This window comes from Wyeomyia smithii, chromosome 3, assembly GCF_029784165.1.
Source record: "Wyeomyia smithii strain HCP4-BCI-WySm-NY-G18 chromosome 3, ASM2978416v1, whole genome shotgun sequence".
NCBI classification, from domain to species: Eukaryota; Metazoa; Arthropoda; class Insecta; order Diptera; family Culicidae; genus Wyeomyia; species Wyeomyia smithii.
Genome location: NC_073696.1, coordinates 252080708 through 252097107, shown reverse-complemented (window position 1 = coordinate 252097107; position 16400 = coordinate 252080708). Strand labels below are relative to the sequence as shown.

The 16400-nt window shown below is 36.7% G+C and overlaps 1 protein-coding gene across 2 annotated transcripts in view; it reads right to left on the bottom strand.

Annotated features, from left to right (window-relative positions):
* Positions 1-8060: 8060 nt before the first annotated feature.
* Positions 8061-16400, bottom strand: part of LOC129730458 (neuropeptide CCHamide-2 receptor-like) — a 132140-nt gene continuing 123800 nt past the window's right edge. For both annotated transcript variants that reach the window (XM_055689800.1, XM_055689801.1), the window contains exons 3-6: positions 10153-10372; positions 9887-10056; positions 9472-9786; positions 8061-8991 (exon numbers count right to left, since the gene is read on the bottom strand). In XM_055689800.1, coding sequence (XP_055545775.1) covers positions 8757-8991; positions 9472-9786; positions 9887-10056; positions 10153-10372 — 940 coding nt within the window. In that variant the 3' untranslated portion in view covers positions 8061-8756. The remainder of the gene's footprint in view (positions 8992-9471; positions 9787-9886; positions 10057-10152; positions 10373-16400) is intronic.

Here is a 16400-nt window from a genome sequence, read left to right as displayed (position 1 = left end):
TCGAATATCCTTCAGATTTATTAGTTCGAATCATATTTGTTACTCTAAGTAACTGATGAGTAGTGGAATGCCCAGGGCGAAAACCAAACTGCTCATTTGCAAAAATTGAGTTCTCATTAATATGTGTTATCATTCTATTAAGAATTATTCTTTCAAAAAGTTTGCTAATAGAGGAAAGTAAACTAATTGGTCGATAACTTGATGCCTCAGCTGGATTCTTTTCGGGTTTTAAAATTGGAGTGACTTTGGCATTTTTCCATTTCGTAGGAAAATGTGCTAGTGCAAAGCATCTGTTAAAAAATTTTACCAAGAAATTTAAAGAGTTTTCGGGAAGTCTTTTGATGAGGATATAGAAAATCCCATCATCTCCTGGTGCTTTCATGTTTTTGGATTTTTCGAGAATGGAAAGAAATTCTTGGGTGGTGATCTGAACATACTTTTGGTTTACTTCATTTTCAATAGGACTTACTACGTTCAAATTGGAGTTATGAACACTCTCAAACTGCTGAGCAAGTTTTTGAGATTTTTGTTCATTCGTTAGAAAAATGCAATCACCATCTTTAAGGACTGGAATGGGCTTCGAGGGTTTCTTAAGAACCTTCGAAAGCTTCCAGAAAGGTTTTGAATAAGGTTTTAGTTGTTCAACTTCTCTCATGAAATTCTCATTTCGCAAGAGAGTGAATCTATGTTTAATTTCCTTTTGTAATTCTTGATAAATAATTTTCAAAGCAGGATCACGAGATCTTTGGTATTGACGTCTCCGTATGTTCTTCAAACGTATAAGAAGTTGAAGTTCACTGTCAATAATTGGTGCATTAAATTTCACTCTTGCCTTAGGAACTGATAAATTCCGGGCATTGAGTATTAAGCTGCTAAAATTTTCTAATGCTCTGTCAATGTCAGCACTATTTTGTAAAATAATATCATCATTCAAATTTTCTTCTATCGTAGAACGATATCTATCCCAATTAGTCTTATGATAATTTAACACAGATCTAGTGGGATTTAAAATAGTTTCATGGGATAGAAAATGTTATGAGAAGATGATCAGAATCAAAGTCAGCATGAGTTAATAAATCACTGCATGAATGGCTTTGATTTGTTAGTACCAAATCAATTGTAGATGGATTCCTAATAGAAGAATAACATGTAGGACCATTTGGAAATAAAACTGAATAAAATCCAGCCGAGCAATCATTAGACAATATTTTTCCATTGGAATTGCTTTGAGCATTATTCCAAGATCGATGTTTCGCATTAAAATCACCAATTAATTAAAATTAATCAATTAAAAATTTAGATTTATTTCTTGTGAGTTTTTGCAAATCTCCCTTGAAATAATTTTTACGCTCACCAGTGCATTGAAAAGGCAAATACACTGCGGCTATGAATAAAATGCCAATACTTGTTTCAATTTCAATTCCCAAACTCTCGATAACTTTGGTTTCAAGATGGGGTAAAACACGATGTTTTATTCGACGGTGGATAATTATTGCAACTCCACCACCGGCAACATCAATTCTATCGAACCTATGAACTATAAAATTTGGGTTCTTTTTTAGTTTAATATTTGGCTTTAACAGCGTTTCAGTCACAACTGCAATATGCACATCGTGGACTGTTAAAAAATTGAAAAATTCATCCTCTTTCGCTTTTAAAGAGCGAGCATTCCAATTTAGAAAATTTACAGCATTATTTAAAATCATTGCTGAGTTTCAATTTCATAACAATATTAGTTGTAAATTTTATACCTTCTTGAACAGCCTCGTACATCGAGTTACAGTTCAACAAAACGGACATTAACTGCAGCATGGATTGTTGTAGGTATTCAATCTTTTCGGGAGTTGGATTACCTAAATCAATACTGGCTGACTTTTCAGCACCAAACACGAATGGTTTGTTACTGTTTGAATTTGAAATATTACCTGAAAGGACACTGGCATATGAACAGCCTGGTGTTGCCTGAACAGGATTATTTTTCTGAAATTTGTTATCTGAATTTAAATTATTACCTACAGACACACCTGCTAATGATAGTGCTGGTGATGCCTGAACAGTACTGAAAGTCTTTTGATTACCCACATTGACAACAGGTTGTTTAGAATTCCTACGTTGTCTAGAAGCAATAATTTTTGACTTTACAGGACAATTAAAGAAATTAGATTTGTGATTTCCCCCACAATTTACACATTTGAAACAATTAGTGATCTCTTTCACGGGGCAGATATCTTTCGTGTGACTAGTGTCACCACAAATCATACATTTTGCAGCCATATGGCAGTTTCGAGTTCCATGACCATAGGCTTGACAATTCCGACATTGCGTAAGATTATGGATTCCTCCATGTCTCTTGAAATTTTCCCACTTTATTCGCACGTTGAATAAAACACGTGCTTTTTCTAAACATTTTAAATTATGTACTTTGGTACGATCAAAATGTACTAAGTAATTTTCCTGGTGTATTCCAGTTTGGAAAATTTTTGCATTTGCCTTTCGTTTCATCAAAATTACTTGGTTGGGGGCAAAATCAAGTGATTCTGACAAACAATCTTTGATTTCATCAATACTTTGATCATTTGAGAGACCTTTCAACACAGCCTTAAACGGTCTCTCGTTTTTGGCATCAAAAGAGTAAAATTTATACATCTTTTCAGTCAAATACTGTAAAAGATGTTTATGGCCATCAAAATATTCGGCCAAAATACGAATTTCGCCTTGGCGACCAATTTGAAAATTAACTTTCACATTCGATAGAAATGAAGAAAGTTCTGATCGAAATGCTTTAAAGTTTGCTACAAATACCACAATAGGTGGAACTTTAACCTTCTTCATAACGGCTTTATGCTCAGTATGAGAAGTTTGGAATTCTAGATCCCCAACAGAAGAAAGAATATCATACCTGTTAGTCGAAATTTCAGTGTCACTTGGAGGAGATGCCTCAAGTTTCCTTGATGCCGCATCAAAGCGAGCTTTTTTATTTTTTTCCAGGCATAACTGGACAACTTCACTACACTTTCACTTCACTATAGAATTTAAGTAGAAATATCTCAAACCAAATTAATTCACTAATCACTCGTTAACTTTAAAAACAAATTTATTACTTTGCCTTTCAACAATTAGTCTTTCAAGAAGATTGCCTGTTGAAGGCGAAAAACAAAATTTTAATATCTCTCGGTAGTCTAAGACTTAGCCTCGAGCTGTTGGTAAAATGCGACCGTACTGTAGGACAGTTCAAGTCGATCTGAAATTCGGGTTAATTGCCTCATAAATGACTCTTCCTTAACATTACCGGGGTTAAGCAAATCGAAACATGTAGTCTTTTTTGAGTTGCTCGGAACTGGAAATCAAATATTCATTTTGTAAGGTACTATTCGTAAACGAATCACACAACGCGCAGAAATAAATTAACTTTCAAGTCAGCGGAAGAAAATAAAAATATCTCAGTCAATGCAGGTATTTTGACAGCACTATGTTGACCTCATTTTCCATCTGACTTGCTCGATGTAAAGTTCACCAATACATGCACGGTTGGAAAGGTTTATGGATTTGACTTCATTATGACACTTAATGCACACTGTTTCAAAGGAGATTTCGTGGTTTTGTTTACACATAGCCAAGGTTAAAAATTGCATAGGTAAGCTCATTTCAACATCTGTCAAATCTTAGTTATACACTGAAACAAAAACACACGGATAATTATTCCTCACCCTGTAAATGCTAATATGAATATGCTTTTTAAAAAATTACTTTTGAGTCCAGAAAAAAACCTAGTAGATTCTCTGCTGATATATTTTTTTTTAGACTTGGAAGTGCGCTACTTCAGATGAGTATAGAGTAAAGCGGGCAAAAGTTCGTAGCTTACAGCAGTATTTAATTTGCCTTCCGGGTCAGAGGGTGGGAATTTGTGACAGTTTATGTAACAAGATAAGAATTGAAAAGCACAATTAACTAAATATTCTAGAGACAAAAAATACATGTAAAAAAATCTAATCGAACTTTATTCAATATATAATTGAAAAATATTTTGACTAACATCTCGATAAGTGACAATAAAAAAAAAGAAAATAAATAGATGACCCGGTACGATTCCGTCAGCTTGTTTTCCGGTCCAAGATCCCTTACGAAAACATCGACTGGTTAAATCACATTCCCCAAGTAACACACGTTGTTATAGAACAGTTGAGATAACTCCTCTAACACAACCTTCAGGTATAGATTTCAGTTGACATTACCTTTTCCATGACATCTCTATCACCAGAAAAGCGCAAAAATTGAAGGCTACTATACTGCCGTAATCTCGCAGACTGACGTAAGCGCCATTTTTTCAAAAATGGGATTCTTATGCCAATTTGTTCATTATTCGAAGACCCATCTTTTGCTATCTTTCTTTTAGTTGTTACTTATTCGTACGTTGCATAAAATCAAGAAAACAAAATGACGTATGCACCATTTCAATACAAAAGTGACAAGTAACCCGTTTGTTTATGGGCCGTATTGAAAAACTGTTCAAATGGATGTACGTCATGATGTTGTATCACGGCAGTATAACAAGTACTGGTGCTATATGAAGTATTATTTAACTTCATGAAAGCAAGCCAATTTGTTAGACTGAAGCTGCAAAATACATCTCGAGTACCAATACGGTAAGAAAACGTTCAAAACAGGTTATTTTCAAGTTGTAACTACTAACTAATCAAAACATCGTTGCCTTAGGCATAAAACTTCAAAATAAAAATATTGTAGAACGGCGCTGATTTATATTAGAAACAATAAAAAATAGTGATTATGGCGTTTCGAATAATCACCGGAAAATAAGAAACAATATTAGATCGACGTTTCGATGCTTTTAATACAAAGTTCTACGTGCGCGTCAAATTTCATGGTGAAACATTGTGTTTTACTGCTGGAAAAATCATGCGCCATTTATTGGAGACCGTTTTCTACTTGTCAATCAGTGGAAAAAAGATTATGCATTACAGAATGTTCGCTGATTTATTTAATTGCGAAAAGTCAATTCAGCTCACCACCGCAAGGGCTTAGTTCGTAAATAACTATCTGGCATCTCTTTCTTACATGCGTAGTTAATCGCAATGTCGTTTCTGTTTTCTTAGGTAGATCTGCACTGACCCAGTGGAATAAAGAAATTCGCGCATCCGTAGGTCAGAATCCGCCTCAACAAAACGCATGCGCAAATGCGTTGCTATGACAACATTTACCCAGCGCATGCGCCAATGTGTTGTTATGCGAAGTGCAACAAGATCGACAATCGTTTCGTCAATGGCACTTCCAATTAATTTTAAATTGATTATAATAAGCAATGTACAACCTTTTAAAATGGATTGTTTCTGTTGCTTGAATAATAAAATTGTTTTCGCATAGTTTCAACGTTATCTAGACTTAAAATATAACAAAACTAGAAAACATTGTTAGATATACGGTAACAAAAAATGAAGTGATATTGGTTGCACTGCAAGCGTTTTGTTTATCTTTTCATGGCACATTTTGACCCACCTCGAGTCGTTTTATTGAAATCGTTCAAATATTTTAATAACAGTTTGATCAAGTAATTTTGCGTTGGTTGCTGAATACTAAGATCAATCATAAGAAAAGCACTTTGTGGGTACGTAGTATTATTATTAGGCGTATAATATTGAACAGGCACGGCTGCCGCGGTATTTAATACACAGTTTTTCTAATAGTGCAAGCATCAGGAAGACAACATGAAAACAAGTGCCATTCATGTAATAGTTATTGTTCGCTTAACCCGTGCTATTGAAAAACACCTCCAAAACCAGGAAAAAACGAGCTTGTTTTCGAAATGTGGTGGAATCGCTGGTGAAAAACAACTTCTCGCAAATGATTTATTTTAAGTTGTTTTCTGTGCAGTTTTGATAACATCATAAAAACAAGTTACGGACCAGCAGCGGCAGTTTATATTCAATAATCTATGAGACGCAGTTATGCTATAAAAGAACATCTCGAGAACAAGAATATAACAACACTAGTTTGCAATTGCGGTAATAGTACTCTTATGTGACTACTGTCATTGTGAATTCCTTTCTAACATGTTTTGTGTGTTACTTGGGTCTTCTTCCGCTAGCAGAATTTGAGAGAAAACCTTTTGTATTTTTCGAATAGGTAAATGTTGGTCCTCAAAATTATGAAAACTAAAATAAAACTCACATTTAACCTCACTAGGGGGATTAGGGGCATAATGAGCACACGGGGCTAAATGGGCACCCCTCTTTTATGCGAAACTACGCATTTTTTAACACAATGTGGTATGTGGAACTCTTTCGTAGTTACTACAGTATCTCTCTATGTACAAAAAAAGTGGTTTGTCTGTTTGAAATATGAAAATATATTGAAAAAATCAACTTGTTTTCCGGATGTTGGAAAAATTATTATTATTGCGCACTACAGAATTAGCTTCTACGTTCGTTTAAATGGCTCAATCAAGTATGTAGACACATCTATATGACGTATGGGTCGTACCCCAAATTTCACCATCATTGAAGTTTTGATTTTAAGCTATAATTAGTATTAAAATCTTATGTTAACTTTACCAAATTCGTTAGGGGCGAAATGGTCACCTTTAGGTGGGGTGAAATGAGCACACCTTGTCATATAAACTTACCTGAAATTGATCTCAGTAGACTTGTGAGTTTGTCTGTTTCCATAGTCAGTGTTTGTTTACAGTTATGGTGCGAACATATATCAGAAAATCTTTGAGACCGAATCGGTCAGAAAAAAGGGACTGCAGGCAGAATTGGCCACCATAAGGCGCGACGGAACATTCACGAAACAAGCCGCCAAGTATCACGGCATCCCGCGAAAAACGTTGGCCCATTAGTTGTACTTCTACACAGTTTCCAGATATGTTCTATTAGAGTGCTCATTATACCCCGTAGGTGCTCATTATGCCCCAGTGGGGTGCTCATTGTGCTCCACACAACGACTGATTGCTAGTTTTTGATGCATGAATCTAATTTGTGTTTTTCACCATTATACGATAAACTTTTCAATTTGTGAATAGTGTACCTTTAATTATAGATAGTTTATTCAAGTTTTGCACTGAAGACAGCTTAAAGTTTTTGTCGTTTTCCATGCTTAAATCAGCAACCAAGTAAGGGTGCTCATTATGCCCCTATTACCCCTACTCGAATGACATTGTGTTCACAAATATAGTCAGCTGTGTTAAAGTCATACAGTGTTGTTAGATTTTTATTTGTCTGTTCAAAAAACCAATACCTACGAGCTTTATATAAATATTGTGCTAATGTTCTAAAGGTCAAACGGTTATGCAAGGCAGAGTCTATGTGTACATAGAGTCGCGCAAAGATGAAACCAAAGGAACCAAATCAGTGTCAAACGAGGGTACCAATCGAGCAATGTAAATAAACAAGGTGATAATGTTAAGAGTGGATGAAAAGTGTTGTAATTGAGCGTGATAAAAAATATGTGTTTTTTCGAAGTTTCAACTACACATTTTAAATCCTACATTATAATTCAGTTGAATTTACCAAAGCATCACCGGTGTAACTTTCAAAACTGTGTACCTTGTGAAGAATTTAAAAAATGATATTCGCTTATGCATGGTGAAAAACAGAACTGTATAGTTTTTGGCAACAAACGGCCCAGTAACTGTGTTGCCGAAACGATAGATTTTCTCTTTGCGCGACTCTATATGCACATAGACTCTGATGCAAGGCTGTCGCAAACAAAACAAATTTAATATCAACGCAAGCTTTAAATAAAAACAGGAAACAAATATTCATCAAAAGTAACAGCCGCCGCAGCTTTAACTCATCAATTCGGTGCACTTGCTTCGACAAGCAAACAAGTTGCACATAATCAGCAGCTGCCGCACTACCGACATGTGCTACATGCAAAAAAAGAAAAAAGCAGATGCTGATCACCTAGCACAAGGTGCTGGCTGCAAACTTTCTTTTCGAGTATCCACTTCCACTTTTTTTTGCGAATCGGGTTTGCGTTTTGAATAAAATTTCTTCCAATTCTATCAGAAATAAAACTAATTGATACACATTTTATATGACATCTCGTTCACAGAACATCCTAGTTTTTTGATTTATTTTCAAGCAAATAAATTCATAAATATCATTTCGGTCAACCAATTTCGAGCTACACATTTAATTAGTAACACAGTGTTTTTTTTTTTGTTCATCTATACAATCGTCAGCGTTTTTCGCAATGTCTTTTTTTCAAATAGTATCAGAAAGGCGCAAATGACGGGACGAATAATTTTGATTGTTGTTTGTTGCGATTCGATACCTTATACAATGATTCGTTTGTTTTTATTTTTCCTGTTACGACAAGAACAGATATTATAAATACGATCTTTCTCTCAAGCAACGCGATTACTTAGGCATTCAGAAACCGGTGAAAATTCGTCTAAACTTGCTCTCGTACTCTTCGCTCGTGCATGGCCAAAAATTTGCGTGCTTCGTTCTAGCCATAAAATACCTATATAATTGTCCTCTTCAAAACCCTTTAAGTTCTGTTTCATCACTTGAGCCTGCCTTTCACTGGAGCGTATCAGTCAGCACAATTCACAATTGCTGCTCTGCGTTAAAGCTCTTCTCTTCGACCGTACCGAGTGTCCGCCCGATCCTGGCATTCCGATCGGCCCGCTTCCACAGCAACTATTTCCGGCCCTGCTTCCCCCCGCTACCATTCTTGTGGCCTCCGCCGCCCTGGCCCTGGCCCTGACAGTAAACCGTCAGCCGGACGCTGTCTCACCTTTTCGTGCTCTGCACCGAGTGCACCGAGAGCGACTTGCGGATGCTATGATTGTGCTGGGAACGGCGAATCGTCGACACGAAACTTGTCTCGCAAGCGTTCCCTGCCGAGGACATCCCGATGCGTCGCTGCACGGTCATCTGTCGGCAGCAGAGGTACCGATGAAAGTGCTGCCGAAAGACACCGGAAACGCAGTACAGGGCCACCGGGTTGATGCAGGAGTTGAGAAAACTGCAACGAGAAAAACATGGAAGAAGAGTTTAAAAGCCTTTAATGCTGAGGAAAATATACTGCAGCACATTTATGTGCTATTATCATTACTATCAATATATTCAAGCATTGTTTGGAAAACAGAACACAATATTAATAAAAAAAATTTACACACCGCTGAATGAATCAATAGCTTCATAAACTCAAAAATTTAATATAGAAAAAATTCAGTTAATAACAGTAAAGTATACAATAATCAAAACGAAAAGCAATAAAAATTAGATATCGCGAAACCCAAACGAGTACGAAAGTTTGAAAGTACAAAAGTAAAATCTACAAAAATATAGAAATTACAAAAGAACACAAGTACAATAGTAAAAAGGAACGGAGGAAAATATTTACAATAATAGTTAAGTACAAAACACAAAACCACATTTAGTACGAAAAAACATAACTATCAAAATACATACGTGAAAATTTGTACTAAACATTTAATCATACCTCAAGCAAAACCCCGTTATCCGCAGGATGTTCCAGAAGTCGTCGTACTCGTACTCGGAGTTAGGGTTCAGGTGGAACCACAGCTGGAACACGTGGTGCGGCAGGAAGCAGATGATGAACACCACCACAAAAGTAATCACCATCCGGGCCACATGCCGTCGGGCACGGGCCTGCGAGCGACTCTGCAGGCCTGCATTTTCGCCCGGCATATCCCGGGCGCTTGCATGCAACCGATACGCCATCAGGATGTACAGGATGCCAATTATCGACAGCGGCAGGAAGTAGTAGACGGCCGAGTTAATGACGGTTTTGTACCTGTTGATAGGCAAAACGGGACCGAACAAAATGTTAGCAACCGTGTTGTTGTTGATTGTGTTGTGAGGTGTGTAAGAGTTCCAAGCAAAAACCAACTCACTTCGAGTAGGCCACAGAATCGTTGTTCCGCTGTCCGAACGGTGAGCAGTATTCGATGGTTTTGTTCGGAATTTCCACGGCCACCACATCGGAGATGACGGCCGACGGGATTGCGAAGGCGATCGCCAACAGCCAGATGAGTATCGCCACTATGACCGTTATTGGACGTGTCTGGTGAATAACAGTGCAAGCAGGAGAAACTTTAGACTGCAGTTTTGATATATGTTTAAAACTATTCTGAATCAAAGATATGTGGTATAGTTTTACCTGCAACTTTCGCAGTGGATTCACGATAGCGCAGTACCGGTCCGCTGCCAGTGCCGTCAATGTGAACACCGAAACTCCGATGCTGATTTCCCGGAAGCATTCGGTAATGCGACATACGCTGACGCCCCAAGGCCATGATTCCAGGATGTATATGAGCGAGGCTGAGGGAACACACACCAAAATCACCAGTAGATCTGCCAGGGCCAGCGAGAAAATGTACCTGCGAATGGGACGAGCAAATGATGTAGGACAGCACACTTGTAAACACAGTCACATATTTCCCGTGTCCAACGGGAAGGTAAATCAGTGAAAGGGCCTTAATTAACAGTCTATTGAACAGTGGCTACTCAGGAAGGCTTGTAATCGAAATTAGGTCACTTCATGAGTGGAGGAAACAGAAAATTAAATGAAACTTAGTTGTTTTGCAGTCGTAGAATTTTATTATTGGTTCATGAATTTTTTTTTGTCATTCTAGCTATGAACATTATACGTAGGCAAATAAATTTAGTTTTTTTTTTTTCAAGCTAATTTAAACAATCGTATTGTAAAGTTTATATATTCAGGGATGTTGAAAAAATATCGTGCAAGAACAAACGCAGGCTCGGGTATTGCGCGCCAGCTTTGGAGTTCAACAAACCTCGCAGTCGCCTGTTGCTATGGAAGGCAATAGCGATTAAAAGAAAGCTGTTGGGGGAAATTCTAGTGACACGGCGTTCAAGTTTGGTCCCCACCCGAATGGAATTATTAAATGTCCCCACCGAAAGTGAGCAGAAACAGATGCAACAAAAAATGCAGATATTATAAGCCATTTTCCATAAGCAGTTGTAGCAGAACGAAACAAATAACAATACGTTGTTAATTACCGCCAGCTATACTGAGACTCCCCGAACGATACCTAAGGGTCGGAACGCTTATGCTATCCTAATAATTTTATTTGATAAAGCTTTTAATGCTTCGGCACCAGTAAGCTTGTGCGATTCGAGTGTACCCAACCAAGGAGAGCGCTTCAAAATCGTTTTCTGAATTTTATTTTAAAACTTTTTAAGCGCTTTCTACCTTATGAAACATCTTTAATGAGTCTTTTATCGCAAACTACACTGGTCAACACAGGTGTGGCTCTAAAGCACAAACTGGAAATAAATGAGAAACTATAGGTTCTTAGCCATTCCTGCTAATTTTGGTGCCTGAGGCAGGTGGTGAATACTCGTTTGTTCAAGAATATATTTAGACAGCGAGCCTTGCCACCGTCAGAGGAAAAAGAAAACGATTATTGCAGTGAAATGTAATGTGCAATTATTGATGCCAGGAATTATTCTGTTCCTAAGGTTCAAGGGAAATTTGATTCACCAATAATTGACGAAAATCTTCAACTTCTAATTCGTTTGAAAAATATCCGCAGCATCAATATCAACGTTCTCGTGACGTGAAGATTTACAGAAAGAGATTCAACATAGATTTACTCTTCTGAGAAATCAAAATTTTGATATTAAAGTTGAAAAATTGAAACCACATTCAAAACCCTTTTGGAAGCTGTCAAAGATTTTTAAAAAACCTTCAAAGCCTATTACAGTTTTAAAAGATGGTGAACGTTTTCTTGTATCCAATGAACAAAAGGCTCAAAGACTTGCTCAGCAGTTTGAGAGTGTTCATAATCCAAATTTGAATTTTGTGAGTCCAATTGAAAATGAAGTCACACGTCAATTTGATTTATTTTTTTTTCACAGAATTTGTTACCTGCAGCAATAATTGAAACTAACTTGAATGAAATTAAATACTTATGTGGCCGAATTCTACGTGTGAAAATTGGTTCTTGCGTTTCATCGCAGTTCACGAATATATCGGGAGTTCCACAAGGCAGCAACATGGGGCTTTTACTGTTTGCGCTTTTCTTTAATGATGCTATGCTACTGTTGGAGACTGGTTGTAAATTAGTTTACGCGGATGATTTAAAGTTGTATTTGGTAGTCCGTACAATTGACGATTGCCGCCGTCTACAAGCTCTGCTAAATGTTTTCGTCGACTGGTGCCACAGGAACTGGCTAGAAATCAGAATTAAAAAATGCGAGGTTATTACATTTCACCGAATTTCGAACCCGATCATGTTCGAGTACCGCATTGAAGGACTTGAGCTGAAAAGAGTTGACCGTGTGTGCGACCTTGGTGTTTTACTCGATGCCAAGCTTAATTTCCATTTGCATCATGCCAGCTTAATATCGAAAGCGAATCGACAATTAGGATTTATTGCTTAAATTAGTCGTGACTCCAGAGATCCTCACTGTATAAAAGCGCTCTACTGTTCACTGGTACGACCAGCACTAATCTGCAGCATAATCTGGTTCCCCCACCAGCTATCCTGGTGTTTACGGATAGAACGTGCTCAAAAAAGATTCGTACGATTCACACTACGGGATCTACCCGATCTACTTGATACACTTGAACGTCGCCGAAAAATACAGCAAACTGCTTTCGTTGCGAAAATTATGAATGAAGAAATCGATTCACCGTCGCTCCTGTACCAGCTAAACTTCCGTGCTTCTCAACGTGCCTTACGATCTACTGGTCTGCTTCAAACCTCCTTTCACCGCACATCATTTGGATTCTACGAACCAGTCACCGCTGCAGTCAGAACCTTTCTGAGTGTTGAAGATTTTTTTGAGTTTGGCAAATCATCCCGTAAGTTTGTGTATAAGTTGAAGCAAGCAAACATTTTGTAGACTTGACCCGGATTCATGTTATTTATTAAGACTTTTGTCAGATAAATTGAAGTAAAATTAACAAAATAAACAAATAAATCAATTATTAAAAATTTAAAAAATATGAAAGAACCTGGTGACGATGGAATCTTATATCATATTAATCGCACATCTCCCTGAGAGCACAATGGAATTTCAAGTAAAATTTTCAAATAGCCGGTTCAAAATTGCATGTTTTCCCAAATTATGGAAAAATGCAAAAATAACTCCAATTTCAAAGCCGGATAAGAATCCAGCTGAAGTTTCAACTTATCGACCAATCAGTTTGCTTTCTTCTATAAGTAAACTGTTTGAGAGAATTATTCTTAACAGAATGATGTCACACATTAACGAAAATACAATTTTTGCAGATGAACAGTTTGGATTTCGCCATGGGCATTCCACTACTCATGAATTGCTCAGAGTTACTAATATGATACGAGCTAACAAATCTGAAGGTTATTCCACTGGAGCTGCTCTTTTAGATATAGAAAAAGCATTCGACAGTGTTTGGCATAAAGGTTTGATTGCGAAATTGCAAACTTTGAATTTTCCAATTTTCTAATCAAAATTTTAAAAAAATTATCTTACTGATCGAACTCTGCAGGTTGTCTATCAGAATTCAAAATCTGATACATTTCCTGTCAGAGCAAGTGTGCCTCAAGGTTCTGTCTTGGGCCCAGTCCTGTACAACATATTCACTTCAGATCTTCCTGATTTGCCTCCAGGATGCACAAAGTCATTGTTCTGCGATGACACAAGCATTTCCATAAAAGGAAAAAGTCTTCGTGTCATATGCAATGCAGTCGATTGCAGAAAAGTTTAGATATTTTTTCTTCTTACTTGCAAAAGTGGAAAATCTCTCCCAATGCTTCTAAAACTCAAATGATAATTTTTGCTCATAAGACTAGGGCTTCTTTCCTCAAGCCAAACAATAATCACGTTGTCATGATGAAAGGGGTTATTTTAAGTTGATCTGACAAGGTTAAGTACTTGGGACTAATTTACGATGAAAAACTCATTTTCAAAGAGCACATTGAGAGTACACAAGCCAAGTGCATCAAATATACGAGATGTTTATATCCTCTCATTTACAGGAATTCTAAACTTTGTTCAAAGAACAAACTTTTGATTTACAAACAAATTTTTAGACCAGCAATGCTTTATGCTGTACCGATCTGGTCAAGTTGCTGTTCGACAAGGAAGAAAACGCTTCAAAGGATTCAGAATAAAATTCTGAAAATGATTTTGAAGCGTCCTCCTTGGTTTGGTACACTCGAATTACATAGACTTACTGGTGTTGAGCCATTAGAAGCTATGTTAAATAAAATTATTAACAATATTCGACAAAAATCGTTGCAATCCTCAATTGCTACGATAAGTTCTTTTTATAGCCAATAAGTTAGCAATTAAGTTAGTTGTAAGTTTACTTCCCCTTTTATGGGTGTTCCACAAAAAACTCTATTTTGTCGTGTCCAACGTACAGATAGGACATCGCAGTATGCAACAATTGTTTTTCTTTTAAAATTTTCCACAACTTTGCTGAAGGAAGCAATCTGGCATATTGAAAATTAGAAAAAAAAATTTATCTAACTTTTAGGTGGATTGATCGAAAAACTAAAAACGCCAAAAGTAAGGCCTTGTTCTATGAAACAATTTTGCTGAAGACATAGAGTACATAAAATCAATTTTTCACAGTCAAATCTAGGACGATCACGATTTTTCGAGTTTAGACCACTGTGCACTGTGGGATTTTCAAATAAATCTTTCCACCAATTGTTATTGTCTTGAAATATAACCCTTGGAATGTGTAGAAACTATTTTGGAAGTTATTTCATAAAATGGTGGTTGAAAAACGTGCTTTACAATAAGTATTTCGTCGTTTTTATATCACTTTTTTGTACTTTACGACCTTCAAAAGGGCATTACTCAAAAATATACCGTACGATGATTTTGAAATTTTGACCAGAGATTCTGGACGTCGTAACAAATCGAATGGTGTACTCAGATTCTTTGGTGCATATTTTTTATAATAACGGTCTGTGGGAGCACGGTGCGCCATTTTGTTTCAAGACCAAATATCAAAATTCTAAGATCTTGTCCACGTATTAGTATCTTTTTACTCATCTTTAAAAAAAAAAAAACAGATCATAAATCGGACAAAAACTGAGCTCAAAACGTTGATTCTACGAAACCGGTTTTGGCATAGTTTTAGTATATTTCGCAAAGCAAAATAATATCGATTATTTCTGAGCATTAATGGTAATTCGCTAATATCTTAAAGTGGTAGTCAAATTATATCTTATTTTGAGTGCAAAAAGTCTCAGAAATCGAATGGTAGGTGTCTGATCTACGTAAACTGTTCATGGGCAACACTACCGTTTATATTTGATGGTCGTTATTGAAAAATAACGATGCATAAATACATGAAAATTTCACTCTAGTAGTAGTTGTGAAAATTCTCATAACTCTTATTTTCAAGCATTCATAGTTCTGAAAAGAACTGATTCTATAATCATCAGCTCGAAATGTGTGCTACAGAACGTTGATGATCGCACCACCACCGGTAGCATTGAATATTTTGCTTGGCCGTGCATAATAAAATATGGTCTCCGCTGTTCCCTCAAAATATCCTACAGCGTACAATGGTGCCTGTTGCTGCCGTATCTACTATATAAAAATGGAATTCCGTAACGCTTGATCTTAATGATATTATTCGCTCCGTCTCTGAGGTGTACAGGAATCATCATTATTTTGAATCGTTCTAAATCCAAAAATTAAGCGGTGACATGCAGGTTTTTTTACATTAAAATGTTCACTGATGTTCAGGAAAGACATTTGAGAAAAATAATAGCACGGTGCTCCCACAGACCTTTATTATAAAAAAAATGCACTAAAGAATCTGAGTATACCATTCGATTCGTTACGACGTCCAGAATCTCTGGTCAAAATTTCAAAATCATCGTACGGTACATTTTTGAGAAATGCCCTTTTGAATGTTGTAAAGTACAAAAAAGTGATATAAAAACGACGAGATACTTGTTGTAAAGCAGGTTTTTCAACCACCATTTTATGAAACAACTTTCAAAATAGTTTCTACACATTCCAAGGGTTACATTTCAAGACAATAACAATTGGTGGAAAGATTTATTTGAATATCCCACAGTGCAGTGAATATCCCACAGTGCAGTGCAGTGCAGTGGTCTAAATTCGAAAAACCGTGATCGTCCTAGTTTTGACTGTGAAAAATTGATTTTATGTACTCTATGTCTTCAGCAAAATTGTTTCATAGAATATGGCCTAACTTTTGGGGTTTTTAGTTTTTCGAACAACCCACCTAACAGTGAGATAAAAAAAAATATTTTTTCCAATTTTCAATATATCAGATTGCTTCCTTCAGCAAAGTTGTGGAAAATTTTGAGCATGAGCATGAGCATGATTGACCGCCCGCGGTTGCTACTCCGTTATTGCCAGACCAGCTGTAATTACACAGAGAACCAATAGATGATGCTCGGG